The 15,587-nt window shown below is 53.7% G+C and overlaps 1 protein-coding gene across 3 annotated transcripts in view; it reads right to left on the bottom strand.

Annotated features, from left to right (window-relative positions):
• Nucleotides 1–5,207: 5,207 nt before the first annotated feature.
• The window catches only part of MYO18A (myosin XVIIIA), a 95,523-nt gene continuing 85,143 nt past the window's right edge, over nt 5,208–15,587 (bottom strand). For all 3 annotated transcript variants that reach the window (XM_079905158.1, XM_079905159.1, XM_079905160.1), the window contains 2 exons: nt 13,732–13,854; nt 5,208–6,597 (listed from right to left, as the gene is read on the bottom strand). In XM_079905158.1, the coding sequence (XP_079761284.1) occupies nt 6,453–6,597; nt 13,732–13,854 (268 nt within the window). In that variant the 3' untranslated portion in view covers nt 5,208–6,452. The remainder of the gene's footprint in view (nt 6,598–13,731; nt 13,855–15,587) is intronic.

The raw sequence follows: 15,587 nt of genomic DNA, 5'->3' as shown, positions 1-15,587 counted from the left end.
ACATGTACTTTTGTCATGTGTACATGTTCCCTTAAGAACCCATTCAAAGAGCTTAAGACTGCCTCACTTTCGAGTTGGTTCTCTAGGCTTATTTTGCCAGTGCCTGGGAGCGGAAGCTCCTTTTCTCCTCTTAAATCCTGTCCAGTGGCTCAGTATGTGGTTCACTGGAAAGACAAGCCCCCACAGATGAGCTCCTGGACCCTCAAAAGCAGGCCATGGACCTGTGCTTCTAGTGCAGAACCTTCCAGGGCAGTGCCACTCACTAGGGTCAATCTCCCTTGCTCTCCAGAGGACACTATTCCTGTGGGGGCCAGAAGCAGCCCTTAAGCAAGGGTGCCAACCTGTAACTGACGCCAGTCCCCAGGATTAAATATAAGCCACGAGGCCTATTTCATCATGTACAGTTTCATATTTGCCTCGTCATCAGTTGTTGACCTGTCTTTCAAAGAGGTAAAATTTCTGAAGCTATTGGCTGTATTCCCGTACCAGGATTTTTTTTTTTTAATTCTCCACTTTCAAATTCCCTAGTGTCCTTTCTTCCGCAAATCCTTTTGCTTCTTTTTCTAATCTAGTCAGATCGTAGATGTGGCACAAAACATATAAAAATTTATTAAAATGTGGAAACTCTTTGACTCTTAAACCACCGCAAGTATAATTTGCCTGGATGGTGTCAAAACTTAATATCCTTTTTGAGGTTGTTTTTTTTTTTTTCCATACTGTCATAGCTGACTTTTGATATCTAAAGCAAATTCTATCCACGCATTTAAGTATTCCGCTGGGAGATTTATGTCACTGACTTCAATTGCAAAGCACACATCCTTTTCGGAATCTCCCTCATGTACATGACCCATCACTGGGGCTGACGCTACAGAAGATTCAAGTTCTCTGTAAAATTCCTTCTAAATAAATCTAGCATCCTTGTTAACTTCAAAATGGCTACTGCTCTGGAAATCACTCCTCCCAGATCAGATCCCAGAGAATGGTCTGGATTGTTCCATTGTACTGTAATGAAATTAGATTGAGGTGAATAGAGCCTAAAATACGCATTCCAGGCCATGTGGAACTGTTATTCATATTGTTGGCACCGTTGTTGAAACACAAATGTGATCATGTATGGGGGATGCTCTGAGAATTGTTAAGGAGCAACACAAACGTGAGGTTGACATTCCCCCCCCCCCCCAAATTGTCAAGAAGTGCTTCCTTCCTAAGGGCAGGCCTTGGTGAATACCAGGCACACAGTGATTTGAGATGAGGATCATGACAGCAATTCTTGGCCTTCTCGCCTCCCCCTTCACCCTCTGACAAGGCCAGAGTAGCTCAAAGACGCCTGGCCAGTTGCTGGAACCAAGCTGAGGACCCTGCTAGGCCGGATGTCACCTCTCTGGGCCTGTTTCCTCACGGGGACAATGATACTTCACTGAGTTGTGATAAAGGTTAAATGAGATGTAGGCAAAGTGTATAAGCACTGGGGACACAAGTAGGTGCTCACCATGGTCATATTGATTTTGTCCTCCTCATCCTCTGGGTCACTACTGACAGGCCGGGCAGGCCCCTCAGCCCCAGTTGCTACACAGCTTCAGCTCCTGCTGAGGACTTCCAGTAGCCCTTAAAAGGGCGGGGAACAGTATCGTCGGGTTGCTGCGCGAGGAGACCTGTCCTTATGCTTCTGGAATCCTTCAAGGGCAACGCCGACGGTCTCGGCCCTGTCACAGGCTCAAGGACCTTTTAAGGGGCATGGCTTCCGGGAAGAGCGCGGGGGCGGATGGGGGACGGGGCGGGGAACCTCCAGACGGAGGCGGAGCCAGAGGTTCCGTGCTCCGGAGGCCGAGGTCATGCAAATGAGATATGAATATGCTAATACGCCCGGGTTCCCAGTGAACCGGAGGGCGCTTGCCTGGCCAGGCAGAACCAGCCCGGAAAAAGGAAAGGAAATGAAGAGGACGCGGAGGCGCGTGGGGCTGCTGGACGGAACCAAGCCCAGACAGCCCTCGCGCTGGGAGAAGACGTCTGTCTTCTCCCGGCCCCACTTGCGCCACCCATCGGTCCCCTCCGGCTCCTCACCAAGGGTGATAAAAAGGTGGGGGTGAGAGGTTCTGTTGGCAGCATTGAGGGGCTCTGTCCGAACCTAGGATCCAAAAGATTCTTGCCAGCAATTCCACCTTGTTTTACAGATGGGGAAACTGAGGCCCAAGCGGTCAAGGCTCTTCTCCAAGGTCTCAGTGCTAGCGGCAGAAGCGCTCAGTTTAGCAGGTTTTATTCGTCTGATTTTGTTTTGCTTCCACTAGGGTCGGGGGACACCACTCGGTAGGTGAAAGAAGCAGCAGCCCCAAACGTGGCAGAACTTGGTACATTACCAAGCATGTCCTGGACTGCCCACCAGGCTGGAGGATTTAGAAAAGAAGACTTCCTGGGGAAAGATGAAAGGCGTTGGGGGTGGCAGCCAGTAGCAGTAGCAGGCAAGTACAAATGATCATAGACTGGTCTGGAATACGTTGCTATGTAAAAAGTGTCGCAGCTTCCCTGAGAACCAGCTCAGAGGAAATGAAAGGGGAACAGAAAGGATTAGGGTTAGATTTAAGGCAGCACTTTCTCCCAGGGGTGATAATGGGGCCCTTTCTTCAATGACCAAGGAAGGCTGTGGACTCACCCTGTCCCTCCCACTTCTGAGGCCTTTGGGAATCCATCTCCCTCCAGTCCCACACGGGCCTGCTTGGAGGACAGGAGTGAATGATTGACTTTGAAAAGTCCCCATCACTCAGGTAGGAGATCCTTCGCCTGGATGGGCCTCCTGGGCTCTTTGCTGAGGGTGAGGACAGCAGACGCGCTGGCTCCAGGGCCCTGGGTGGGGAGAAGCAGCAGTCATGGCATCTCTTGCAACACACTCCCTGCCAAATGGATTCAAATTGGCTTGGATATGAACATATGATTAAAGGAGAGGCGCGATTCATTTATCAGGAGAGATTAAAGAGCAGCATCTGCGCAGCCTAGCTGGGGGACAATTAAGGAGCAAATTGCTAAGTGTCTGTGCCACCAGGCATGGGGGTGGGGCATGGGGGAAGGGCAACTGGGATCATCTGCCAAGAGGACACAGGACAAAAGGAGGTAGTTCGGGAGTCACCATGTGCTGCTGTCGTCTCTGGGCACAGACTGGGCACCATGTGGATCCTCACAGGGTCCCCCCCTCCCAATGCCTCTTATCCAGGATTCAGAGCAATCCTGAGGGTCTGAGATTAGAGAGGAAAATCTAGCGAGGCGGCTTTGAGCCTGGCACAGGGACAGATTTGCTGCCTGTTTTGTGGGAATCACTTACATTTTAGGGACCAGAGCGACCATGAGTGCACAGGTGAGGGCAGGAGCGTATAGAGCTCTGAAGGCATACCCCAAACGAAGATGGACTCTGATGGCCTTGCAGGTCCCTGGACTTCCCTGAGGAGTTTGTGCAGAGGGAATTGCCTTCCTCCCAGCCTGGAGCCCAGAATGCTGGCCGAAGGCCTTTTGCTGAAGCTTGGAGAAGTGTTGGTCATGTGAGGTGATGTCCAGCTTCCCCAGACAGCCTGTGGAGTTCCCTGCCACCACCTCTATTTCCCAGCCTCAGGGCCTTTGCTCAAGTTCTCCTTTCTTCCCAGCACACCCATCCCAGCAATATCTACCTGTGGAAGTGCTATCCTTTCTTCAAGCCCCAGCTCAAAATACCAGCCCCTTTTAGAAGCCTTCCCAGTCCCTCCCCACCCTCTCTCAGTGAGAGTGTCTCCCCTCATAACTTGCCCAAAGCAACTTCTTTGTCCTTTTATGTCTCATGTAATTATTTCCAAAGGGATCTGCCCTAACCCTAACACATGAGCCCCTGGAGGACAAACACTATGATGTACTCCTTTCTACTCACCCAAAGCTTGCACATATTAGGAGGTCAGACACACATATTTTTTGTGTTTAACTCCTCCACTAGAATATCCGCTTCTTGAAGGAAGGGACCTCACCCATCCCCAGCACTTAGAACAGTGCCTAGACCATAGCGACAGTTATGAAATATTTGACTGTTGAGTGAATGAGCAGATGAATAATACATATTTTCCGACTTGAACAAAGCCCTCCGCCCCAGGGAAGGCTATTAGAGGTTGATGCTGGGACTTTCTATCAATAATTAACCAAAGGCCTGAGCCAGTGTGGGTGAGCAGAGTTGGGATCTTGTCTGTAGGTAGCAGGGACTTTTGTCACACTAGTTCCTGGGAGGAAAAAAGTGCACCGAGCTATCTGAAAGCAGGAGTGAAAGATGTGAGTGACAGAACTGAACATGAGGAGCCAGCAGTTTAGAAAAAAAGTGACTTCACTTTGACTGACTTCTCTATTCCACCTTGGGGGCAGCTTCTTTTGTTCAAGGTGCAGCCACTTCACACTTCTCTCCCATTCATTTTGGGGATGACATTTCCCCCTCTTTCCCTTTCTTGCCCCTTTCTGGGTGGGTGACATCACCAGAGCGTCAGCATCAGGCCTGTCTGATCCCCTTTCTTGCCTACCTGTCCAAACCAGAGGAGCCTGATCGGCCAGCTGTAAATACTTCATGCACGCAGGGATTATAACTGGTCACATTACAGAAGGTAGAGGAGGAGGAGGAGGGAGTCATTTGTTTCTTGCCCACTGCCTCTCAGCTGTCAGTGAGGGAACCACGTGTGGACTGGGGCATGAAGGCGGAGACTGAGCAGCGTGGAGAAGCCGGCACGCCCAGCCTATTCAAGTTGCCCCATGGCCAATGGGGTTGGAGGACAGAGAGAGTTCTGCCAAGTGTTGATCAGAAAGTCATCTTTGGGATGACTAAACTTAAAAAAGAGAGAGAGAGAGAGAGAGAGAGAGAGGAGATAGGATCTCTGTAATTGGCAAGATTTAACAATCAGAGGGACCTCAACATTCCCAAGTGGAGGCCAGGGTAGGCCAAGGCCTGGACGGCTCTGCCAACCTGAATTACAATCCACGGGCTCTTAAAATAAAAGGTGGGGTTTGTGTCTTCCTTGACCAGCCCTCTCATCCACTGCCTCCGCCTGCTCCAGAGGACCTGCCAAGCTCTCTGAGCAGCATTGGTCTGATGTGGGAGCAGGTCAGGGATGAGGGTGATTCCCCCAGGTCCCCACCAGGGTCCTCACTCTGCTCCCCTGTGACCACCCCTGGACTTTACCTGAGCCTGAAGGAACAGGCAGGAAAATTGGCAGAGCCAGGAGAAGAAGGACATTTATTTCCATACATCAGGTAAGCAGGGGAAGAGAGCACAGCCCAATGAGTACAAACCAATTGCAGGAGAGAAGGGGAGACAGCAGATGGGAGCGGCACCAGGCACTGCCCTTGGGCCCCCGTCTGGTGGTGTTGGTGGGATGATCTTTAGGGTGGGAGCTGGGACTGTCAGTCTGCATGTTGTCATGTCTGGGATAAGTGTGTGTGGGCAGGGCGACTGGAAGAAGAAAAATGACTCAGGCTTAGGACACAGGGTGAGGACTCGCATCTAATACACACCAGTACCGACCAAAGCTTCCATCTTCAGTTTTTCTGACCACAAGCCCTCAACCCAAGGCCTTCCCTCTCAAGCTGAGCTTGTGATCCAGGCAACTTGGACAGAGGGGGAGGGAGGCAGTGCTTGGATAAGCCCTGAATTGGCATTAGGTGGAATGGGTTTACTCTTCAATGGGTCATTGCACTTAACACACTGATGAGACAAAGAAGGGTAGGGGCTAGAAGTTCTGGCTGGTACAGATGCACCCCCGTCTGTGTAGGCCTGCTCAGCTCGAACCCAGAAGCACCTGAGAGCCCCTCCCCACACGGACTCTTAAGAACCTGGGCCCAGCTCTGCTCACGGGTCTCTCCAGCTGCACAGAGAAAGGACTGCTCTCTTAAGAGTAAAGATGAAGCTGAGGTTCCCCTAGTCATTCCCGGTGCGGGGAGGCGGGCCAGCTGCCACCACAGCCCCCTCCCCCTCTCAGGGATGCAGCTGTGATGGAGAGGTTGGGTATTTAAATTAAAAAGTAGTAAGACAGCAGGCACTGAGAAGAGAAAGCCCTCCCCCAAGTCATGGGGAAGGAATTGCTGTTCCCACCCCAAACTCCTCCCCATGGACCCAGCAACCCGAGAATGTCCCAGTAGGCAATCTGTCCACCGTCCCTGAGCGGGGGGGAGGGGGCTGAGATGGAGGTCAACTTGCCGGCTCTATGCAGTGCCAAGCCACTTGCCATCCACGGTGGCCCAAGGCAGGAGCAGAAAGTTCTCTTTTCAGAACTGCTCTTCCCTCCACCTCTTCCACGTGGAAACGTCAGATACCCACAGCCTGGGAAGCCCCCTGACCGTAGAGGGTCGGGTGTTTCCCATGCAGATCAGCAGTCAGGTGGGGGAGACCCGTGCCCCGCCATTTCCCGGGAGAGGTGCCGTGGCAGCAGTAGCCCGTGGGTGGGAGGGGTGCACACCACTCCCCTGGGCTATGCGTTGGTCTCTGTCTGCTTGGCCTCTGTGTCGCTGTCACTCAGATAGTTGTGGGAGTATCGGGGCCTGGAGGTGCTGTCGAGAGGGTCGTGCTCATCATCTGACCGGTCAGGGGCAAGGGACTTCCAGTAGCTGGTGGGGCTGCAGGGAGAGAGGAATGAGGTCACAGAGGAAGGATGCTCTTTACCTTCCGCACCAAAGCCTTTGGTCCTGGGGAGGCCCCCCAAACCCTGTCACAAATTGAGAAGTAGAAGACTTCCCTAGCTTCCCCAGAAGATACTCAGAGTAGTAAGAGAAAGGAGCACATTGTTTTGACTCTGAAACCTTTTACAACTCCCAGGAAAGTAATGCTGAAGAGCAGTGGGCCTCGAACTTGAATGTGCATAAGAATTGGCTGCAAGATCCCCGGGTTCTTCCCCTGAGAAGTTTTGATTTGCTAGCTCTTGGGTGGAACCCAGGAATTCTGCATTTTCAACTCCCTCCCCAGAAGATTCTGATACAGGCAGTCCATGGACTGCATTGACTTGGAGACTGCAGGTCTGGTGATTACACGACTACAACCTGTCTTAGTAAAGTTCCTCCCAAAAAGATTCCTTCTAAGAAGGATGGGCTTTCCCCATTGAATACTCCCAGATCATAACCCTTCTTCCTGATCAGATTTTCCTAAGGCCGGAGAGAGTTTCTGCCCTTGACCATGATATCATCTACTCACAAGGAATAGAGACTCAGGATGTAGGAGCTGGTTAAGACCTCTGTTTCAGGGTGGCATAGTCATCCCTTTCTTGGTACCATAATCCAACCCCAAGGCTTTCATCAGGCCAGTGGGAGCCTCTCGCTCTCCCCTGACCAAGATATGAAGAAGCATTACTCCCTGGATGGAGCAGACTCATGGCGTTGAGCATGGATGGGATCTCATTTCCACCTCTAGTCACCTTCTCTTTTCTTTCTTTTCCAAAGTCTTAGAGCAGCCTTCCCCTGCCCCTCCCACCTCCACTGCCTCTGCCAGTCCAAGTGCACTGTAATTTCAGCAATGTTGGAGAAAATGCAGCCCGGGGTGGCTCCACCCCTACCAGTGCCCTGCACTCAATGGGCCCCTCCCTGCCCAGTGAGCTCAGGAACACAGCCCTGCTTCCAGATCCTAGAGAGCTTCTGCTAGGATAAACAGGAATCCTGTGATCCCACTGTCTACAATTCTGATTTAAGAATCTGAGGAAGGCCCTTGTTTACTAGCGCTTTCAAAGTTCTTCTATCTCCAAACCAAAAGAGGAGGACACAGCGTTCTGCAAGAAAGAACCACATGCTCAGGTTTTCCAACTGTGTTGAAGAAAGGATTTCATCACTGAGTATTTCCTGTGATGTGAGACACTGTCTTAGGCACTCTGGATGTGCTATCTTATTCTCCACCACATGAAATGGCATGAGGAAGCTGGTTCAAAGAGACGAAGCACCTTGCCCAAGGTCACACAGCCTGTGTGTAAATCTGAACCTGGGACCTTAGACCTCAAAGCCTTTTGATGACTCCACCTTGCTGCCAGACCGCTGACCTGAGGAGAAAACCAGATGAAACCTGCATTCTCCCCACTGGCCTGGGCAAGAGCCCAGGGGGTGTGTAAAGACAGGTCTCTCTTTCTCTCTCCCTGGGGAGATGGAACAGTCTGATAGAAGAGCTTGTTCAATTATGCAAAACGGTTTAGGAATGGGGCAGTGTGGTTAATAGTTATCGTATTTCTCATGAACGAATTACCATTTTTAAAGGAATCAGAATAGCACAGAACACATTTAATATAAACTAGTCTGAACATAAATGAGTTTTACTTTGATGGGCCAAAGGCACTTAAGGACTCTGGGACGTCTCAGGGACAGAATTATAAAGCTCAATGATGACTGTGCAACATAGAAAAAACTGGGGTTATTTTAGCTTTTGGATTGTTTTTGAATTGTGAATTAGCGGGAGCCTGATTTTATTTTCATTTTTTTAGACAGAACTTCTGGGCACCCAATGCTAAGGTCTGCTGTTGGGCAAAGGGAGGAATGGCTCTGTGGAAAGACAGTGGGGTTATTTTGTGGGGAGAGGGGGGGTGAGGTAGGTGCCAGGGCTGGGACCCGGATGCAAATGGGGTGCTCCTTTCCATCCTCCCACCTCTCCTCAGAGCGGAGCTGCAGACCCCACTTCCATATTCCTGTGCCGGCCAGGCAGACACCTGGATGAACGACAGCTGGGTTTCAACACTGTTCCGTCCAGATGCTGGGTGCAGTGGCAGAGGCAGCCGGGAACGCTAAACGCCAGGCCTTTCTCCCCTGCTCTGTGCAGCCACGAGACACCCCTGCTCCCACCCTGGGTGCTCTTTAGCCAGCTTCCTTTGCGGCTTCTACAGGCACAGCTGTCAGAGAGTCAACAGCAGGCAGCTGGCCCCCTTCCCGGGGGCAAGAGTCAGGGCTGCAATGTGAACATTTTAACCACATTGTTTCAAAAGCTTTCCTCCTCACAAGCCAGCGTCTCCTGCTCAACACGGTCACAAACGATTTGGTGCATAAGCTAATTCCCACTGGGCGAGCAGCCCCCTCCCCTTGCCTTTGCTACGGATGCTTTCAGTGTTCTGCATGCTTGCAGAGCCCCATCACCGGGTGGGGAGTTAAACTGCCCCCACTCTTGGCAGTTTATTCACCCAAAGCCAGTTCACGCGGAGTCCAACTAGGTCCTCCCTCCCCTGGACCTTCTCTGCCAGCTCTGTACTGGGTGGCTAGCTTCTGGCTTGGTGCCCACTCTGGCCGCAGTGAATCCAATCCTTGCTGGAGGTGGCAGTGTGTAGGGTTTCAGGACTACTCCTGTTTTCCTGGTGGACAAGAACTGTGCTGGTGGCTGAGGGAAGAAACAGGCTTTCTGTGTTCTTGTTCTTGCTGGGTCAAGGGTGATGACGGGCTGAGTCACTGGGGTCTGAAATCCACCAGTTGCTGGTCGGTGTGGGATGGCCTGCCTAGGCCCACGTCTCCCTCTTCAGGTACTGGTACCGTGCTCAGAAGGGCCTGGCCCTCTCTGCTTTCCAAACCTCCTCCCATGGCCCATCAGCTGACTTCCCGTGCTAGGGGAGCAGGGCACTCAGCAGGGCTGCGGAAGGAAGGGCTGAGATGGTAGACACAATATTATGACCCTTGCCTTTTCTCACTGTGTACTGACAACAGCTCCCTAGTGCAATTGAGATGCTTCCTACTCTTCCCAGAGCATCCTGCAACCATCTGCCACGTGGAGGGAGTGACAGAGCAGGGGTAAGCCCAAGGGCTTGGTTTCTGAGCCGCTCAGGGCCCACAGAATCTGAGTTGGCCATGAGCCTGGTCTGGGTTCAAGTTCCACCTCCCCCATACCATCCCCCCAATCCCATCCCATCACCATCTCCAAATAGCTGCAGGTAACATTCACTTCCATGGGCTCCATTCCTTAAAACAAAACTGGTCCCTTTTGGTAGAACCCTGCCCAAGCTGACAGTGTGCTTGGGCAGCTGCTCCACTGCACAAGAGGCCCACTAGCACGCGACAGGTGTGTGTGTTAGTTCATGCATCTAGGAAACATTGCCCGTGCCCCAGGGGCCTGCGCTCTGGGGTCATACCTCCTGAGAAGCAGCAAGCTTGCCCTGGGAGGGTACCATGCCAAAAACAACTTCACATAACCAGGGTGATCCAAATGTCACCGCCCACCAGGGAAACTGGCAACAATAGTATTCCTGTGAGTCAGTCTTCGCCTTTCTTCCAAGTGGGGGTGTGGGCATAAAGGGCCTAACAGCTAGATCTCCCTCCCACAGGGAGAAGGCTGGGGGAGGCAGGAGAGCCAGGAGGGGGCTGTCACTCAGCAGCTGCTAATTTCTATTCATTAAAACTTTACAAGATGAGCTGAGATGAGGTGACGCTCATGTGTGGGCTTCGGGTAGGAGGGGTGGGGAGCGAGTCAGGCATCTCCAGGTCTGCTGCAGGGTGCGGTGATGTGGGCGCTGCAGCCCTGTAAGCCTTGCACTCTTAGGCTTGAGACGCATGCCAGAGAGGAGGGTGACATTGCAGGTGGGGGAGAGCTGAGCAAAAGGCCCCTTAACAGCTGATGGCCAGTGATGTACCAACCCACGCCCGGGGGTCAGCTAGAGCCCTTTCCTGGGCCCAGCATGTCAGGGTCATGGACGGAAGTTCCATACGGGTGCTGCCAGGCACACAGAGGAAACATTTTGCCCATGTGCTCTGCCTTGGGTCGTATGGAGGAGTAGTTGAGGGCAAGCTGAATAGACTCCATTCAGATCGTGGCAACATCACTTACCAGCTATGTAACCTTGGCAAATAACTTAACCTCCCTGAACCTCAGCTTCTTGTTCTATAAAATGGGGCTAATCAGACATTTGTTGTGGGGTTAGTGTGAGGATTAAGTGAATAAAATATGGCACGTATCTGGTGGGGGGTGGGGTGGGGGGTGGTCCCTGGCCCAGGGTTAGGACTTGATAAGTCGGAGAGGTGACGGACATCACCAGCGAGTTCAGCTGATTGGGCTCAGGGCTCAGAATGACTAATCAGCTCAGCTGGCCCCCGCTCTCTGAGGTAGCCAGGAGGCTCTCCGAGGCCAGGCCTGCCCGCGAGGAATGCAGGAAGGGGCCTGGGTGGTGGCGGGTGGGACGTTAGTTCACACCAAGCGGCACACACCATGCTCTGCACTCCACGCCAGGTGCCACCTACTGCACTAGTCGCTCTCGGGACGGTACAGGTACCGCATCATCAGGCTGTCCACCTCTTTCTTGCGCTTCTTCTCCTCCTTCCGAGACTGTTGGCGCGCCTGCCCAGCCTCCTTGTCCTCCGCAGCCGGGCCCTTCTTCACGCTCGAGCGGCTGTGGCCTGAGACAGTGGAGCCACTGGATGTCGATGAGGAGGACTCAGACTCCGTCTCTGTTCTCTTCCTTCTCGATTTGGACTTCTTCTTGCTTTTTCGAGAGCTCCCCTTCTTCCGCCGCCTGTGCTCCGAGGAATCTTCGGAGCTGGAGCTGGAGCTGCTCGTTCTCTTGCTCCGGCTCTTCCGGCTGCTGCGGGACCGAGAGACGTCCGCAGCAGAGGCTGAGCGGCGGATGCTGGTGGCTCGTGCCGGGGCGTCCAGTTGGGCGCTCCGGGTACTTTGGATGCTCTTCCGGTCATCCTCCTCAGAGTCAGGCTCCAGGCTGCTCCGGTGGAACGGGACGGGCTTGTAGCTCAAGACCTCATGGATGGCAGCCTCCAGGTCTGGGTCTAGGTAGGAGTGACGGCTGATGGGGCGGACACTGGAGTCGAGAGACTCATCCGTGGCGGAGGCGGAGATGCGGGGCTGGGGTGGCACCGACAGACTGCGGGCCAGGGATGGGTAGCTATACTGTGAGCGGGCCTCACTCAAGGCCACACTGGCTCCATCGTCCCAATCGTCCAGGCAGCTCCGGCCCAGGGACAGGTGGGAATCGGGGCTCTCCCGGCTGAGGGCTGAGGCCCGGCCCAAGGAAGGGCTGAGGGTCCTTGACAGGCTGTCGAGCCTCGAGGTGCTGCGGCGGGAACCGGGGGAGCCTGACAGCGAGAAGCTCATGGAGGAGCAGGCCCCATCCTCGCCGGAGCCACGCTGTGTGGCCGAGGAGGCCCGGCTGACGGCCGCAGAGATGGCCGAGGCCCGGTCAAAGTCTGAGCCCCACGGCTTCTCCAGCCCCCGGCTAGAGCAGCCCCTGACCCCGGAGAAGACGGAGCCACATTCCTCAGGCTCCTCGGACTTCCTGCCCAGGCCCGGCTCCTCCCTGGGAATCCCGCGGGCCTTCCGGGGGGGCCTCTCGGGGGAGGCTGGCCGCTCGCTCAGGGTGGTGAAGAGCGAATCCTCATCCCCAGTGCCCCCGATGGAGTCCTTCAGGGTGAGCCGCTTCCGATAGCTCAGGGAGCTCAGCACAGAGGCCGGCCTCTCCTCCACCCCCTTGCCCTCCTTCCCCAGGGTGTTGAGGGCAGCTCTGCTGTGCGGGGGTGAGGCCAGGGAGGAGAGAACCGGGAGTGGATTAGCAGCAGCAGAGAGAGAATGAGAGAGAGAAACAAGCATTAAACATAGAGAATAAAGACACCGGGGGAGGGAGAAGGGAGGAGAACTTGGCAGCAGCCCTGGCAAAGTGGCCGTGAGAGCGTCGGAGGAAATGAAGCAAAATAATTTGCGTCAGTGAAAATAGCTTCATGGAGAATGTCATGTAAATTAGACTATTGTTCTGTTTCATCACTTTTTCCCCTCGCAAACGTTTAGTTCAATTTATTTCATTGTCAACTACCTGGAGCCTGGTGCCGGGCCCTGGTGAACGGCAGTGGGGCGGGGAAGGTGGCATTATCTGCAATAACAAAATGTTGTTTGGCCGAGTAAATTAAACCAATTAGAGGGGGCTGCTGGGTGCTTGCGGTGAGGGGCTGGACTTGGGAAGGGGCCTCAGGGGAGCTGGAGAAGGAGAGGGATTACTTTTTCTACCCAGCTCACCCAGTGCTCTCTGGGAGGAGGTGGAAAGGCGAGCCCTGGGGGATCAGGACGGCTCTGAATTGGGAGGGCGGAGTCAGCAGGGAAGTGGCCACGGGAGGGGTGGGAGCAGAGGACCCCGGCTGGCCCGTAGGTGAGGAATGGGAATTGGAGACCTGGATTTCAGGGGTAGCTAGCTGCCTGTGTGATCAGAAGACTGTGACTGGGCTGGAAAAGAGGGGAGCAAGTTCCCCCAGTGGATGGGTGTTAGCAGAAAGCATGGTGGAGGGTGAGTGAAGAGACCAGAAGAAGAAGAGAATGGGCAGAGAAAGACAGAAATGTGTCTGTAGCTGTGACAGGGAAGTCAGGGGAACTGGGGCCTTTTCTGCTGCTATTCCTACTAAGACCTCAGAGGTCCACAGCCAGCCCGGACTGGCCTTGTCCAGGGTGTGGGATCCAGAGTCCCCCCTGCGCCCCATTTCAGTCTTGATTCCAAGGGCCCAAACCATCAGGTAGTTCGTTCAACATCTGTTGAATGAGTAAGTGGGGATGAAGTTAAACCTACACCAAACCAAAGCCCTGAAGCCCGGTAGGAAAACATTACCTCGGAAAAGGGTGCCGCAGACCCTGACTAAGAAGAAACCAGGCCTCCTGTGCTCATCCCATGTGCCAGGGGCAGGCCTGGGCCCCTCACGCACATACCAGGCAAGAGAGAGACGCAGGTGGCGTGAGGCCCACCCTCTTTGGGATCAAGGCGCTGCTCATCCATCCCTGGGGCACGAGGTGGCCTTTCCTCCCACCTAAGGCCACACGCTCACCTAGAACTCTTCAAGCTGCCATCATCGGAAGCCGCCTTGGAAGGCCCCTTGTTTTTGGACAACCATGACTTGACCCCGTCGACCCGGTCCTCCAGCTCTGAGTCCACATCTGAGTCCCCCTCGCTGTGGGATGAGGAGCAGAAAGGTAGGCAAGGCTGGGAAGAGGTGATCACCTGGTGGCCCAGGAGGCAGCACCAAAGTGGCAAAGCAAGTTTGTCTTGGGTGGGGGTGGGATGCAGGGCGGCATGCGCATCAGTGAGTCAGAGAGAACAAGAGAAGTTAGACGGAGGAGCGCACCATCCACAAGGGCCCTGCCCCGCTCAGCAGGCCACATTGTGTGACAGCCACCGAGGAGACCCTGGGGAGCACGGAGGCACCTCCACCCCACTTTCTGTGACAGGCTGCTGTGCAGCCAACCAATCCAGCGAGAACGACAGGGAGACCGTCCCTTCATCGATTACAGCTAAATGGCTTTTGGTTAAAAAGAGGAGTCCTGGGCCCTTCAGCTCCTCCCTGAGGCCTATTCTGCTGTTCTTGGCTGCCTGTTCCCAAAAATGTGGCTACAGCTGCTGCCACTTTCCATGCCTTTGCTGCAAGAGCTGGGCTGCTGGTGATGGAACAGAGAATAGAAGGGCTTCGTTATGACTTCAAGCGAGCTTGAACCCGGAGTCTCCTGAGCTGATGCAGTGCCAACTTGGGCACTATAGGCCATATCGCAGACCCATCCTGCGACTCCCCTTGGCCCTTAAGAAACAGAAAGGACAAGGCAGGGACCGCAGCATTTCCCGAGGGGTTCGTAAGAGATTCAAGCTGCACCTGGAGATCCAGTGGGGCCCAGAAATCCCAGACAAGAGCTCTGTCTCTCCCAGTCTCCTCTTCCACCCTCAGGAAGCCTCCAGCTCTTGCTCCCCCAGGGCTTTTTTCTGGCCAAGCTGGCCTGAGCCCTCTCGACTTGCAAGAAAGCCCAAAGGAGTCAAATTCTGATGCTGGAATCATGGTGACCTCCTCGCACAGCAGCAGGGGCTTGGAGATATAGCTCCTGAGTGAGACTGCTTCTAGAATTCTGCAAGATGTCTGCTCACCACGTTCCCTGCTATGGATATGCTAGGATTGCTCCTTGATATAAATTTCCTTTCATCTGTGTCAACAGGAGCAGCCCCATTCCTGATTTATGTTCTTGAATAAACAGCCACACAGGTGTGCACGCGTGCGCGCACGTGCGTGCGGGTGTGTATGCACACACACACACACACACACACACACACACACACACACACACACACAGAAGAAGCCACCAGACTCTGTTCTGGGGGTGAGACAGCATGACTCGTGGGGAGGGGAATAAAGAAGCACATTTTATGGGCTTCCGTCAAATACAGAATTATAACAAAGACCAGGCTGGCTGATGCCCCGGTTAAACGGGAGTTTAGCAGACAGCCCCGAAACGGCTAATGCAAGCCCTGTGCCTGTTCGAGCCTGGCAGATCTACTATGGTGCACAGGCCCTGTGGAACGCCAATACCACCTGACTTATACACCCGTGCAAAAAACCTCCTTCTCTAGCTTCAAAGCCTGTAATTTATCACCGCCATTCATAACCATACTGATTGTCATTAGAAAGGAGGTGCTGTATGCATTGCAAAATCTATGTCTACGTGTTAAAAGCGTTTCTGTATAAATCTCCCTTAATACTGTGCTGTTTACTGCTTTCATTAGGGTTATGGCAACAACAACTGTATCTCTAAGTAAATCGAAACATTATTTTTCTGGCTGCCTTAGCACACTCGCTCAATAACTTGGAGCAGGGGCCCAGAGCTGCTGAGGAAAAGACCCCCTCTGCCGTCAGCAGGAACCCGG

The sequence above is a fragment of the Stenella coeruleoalba genome (assembly GCF_951394435.1).
Source record: "Stenella coeruleoalba genome assembly, chromosome: 19".
Lineage (NCBI taxonomy): Eukaryota > Metazoa > Chordata > Mammalia > Artiodactyla > Delphinidae > Stenella > Stenella coeruleoalba.
The sequence above is the reverse complement of the archived record's forward strand: the minus strand, read 5'-3'. Positions and strand labels throughout refer to the sequence as shown.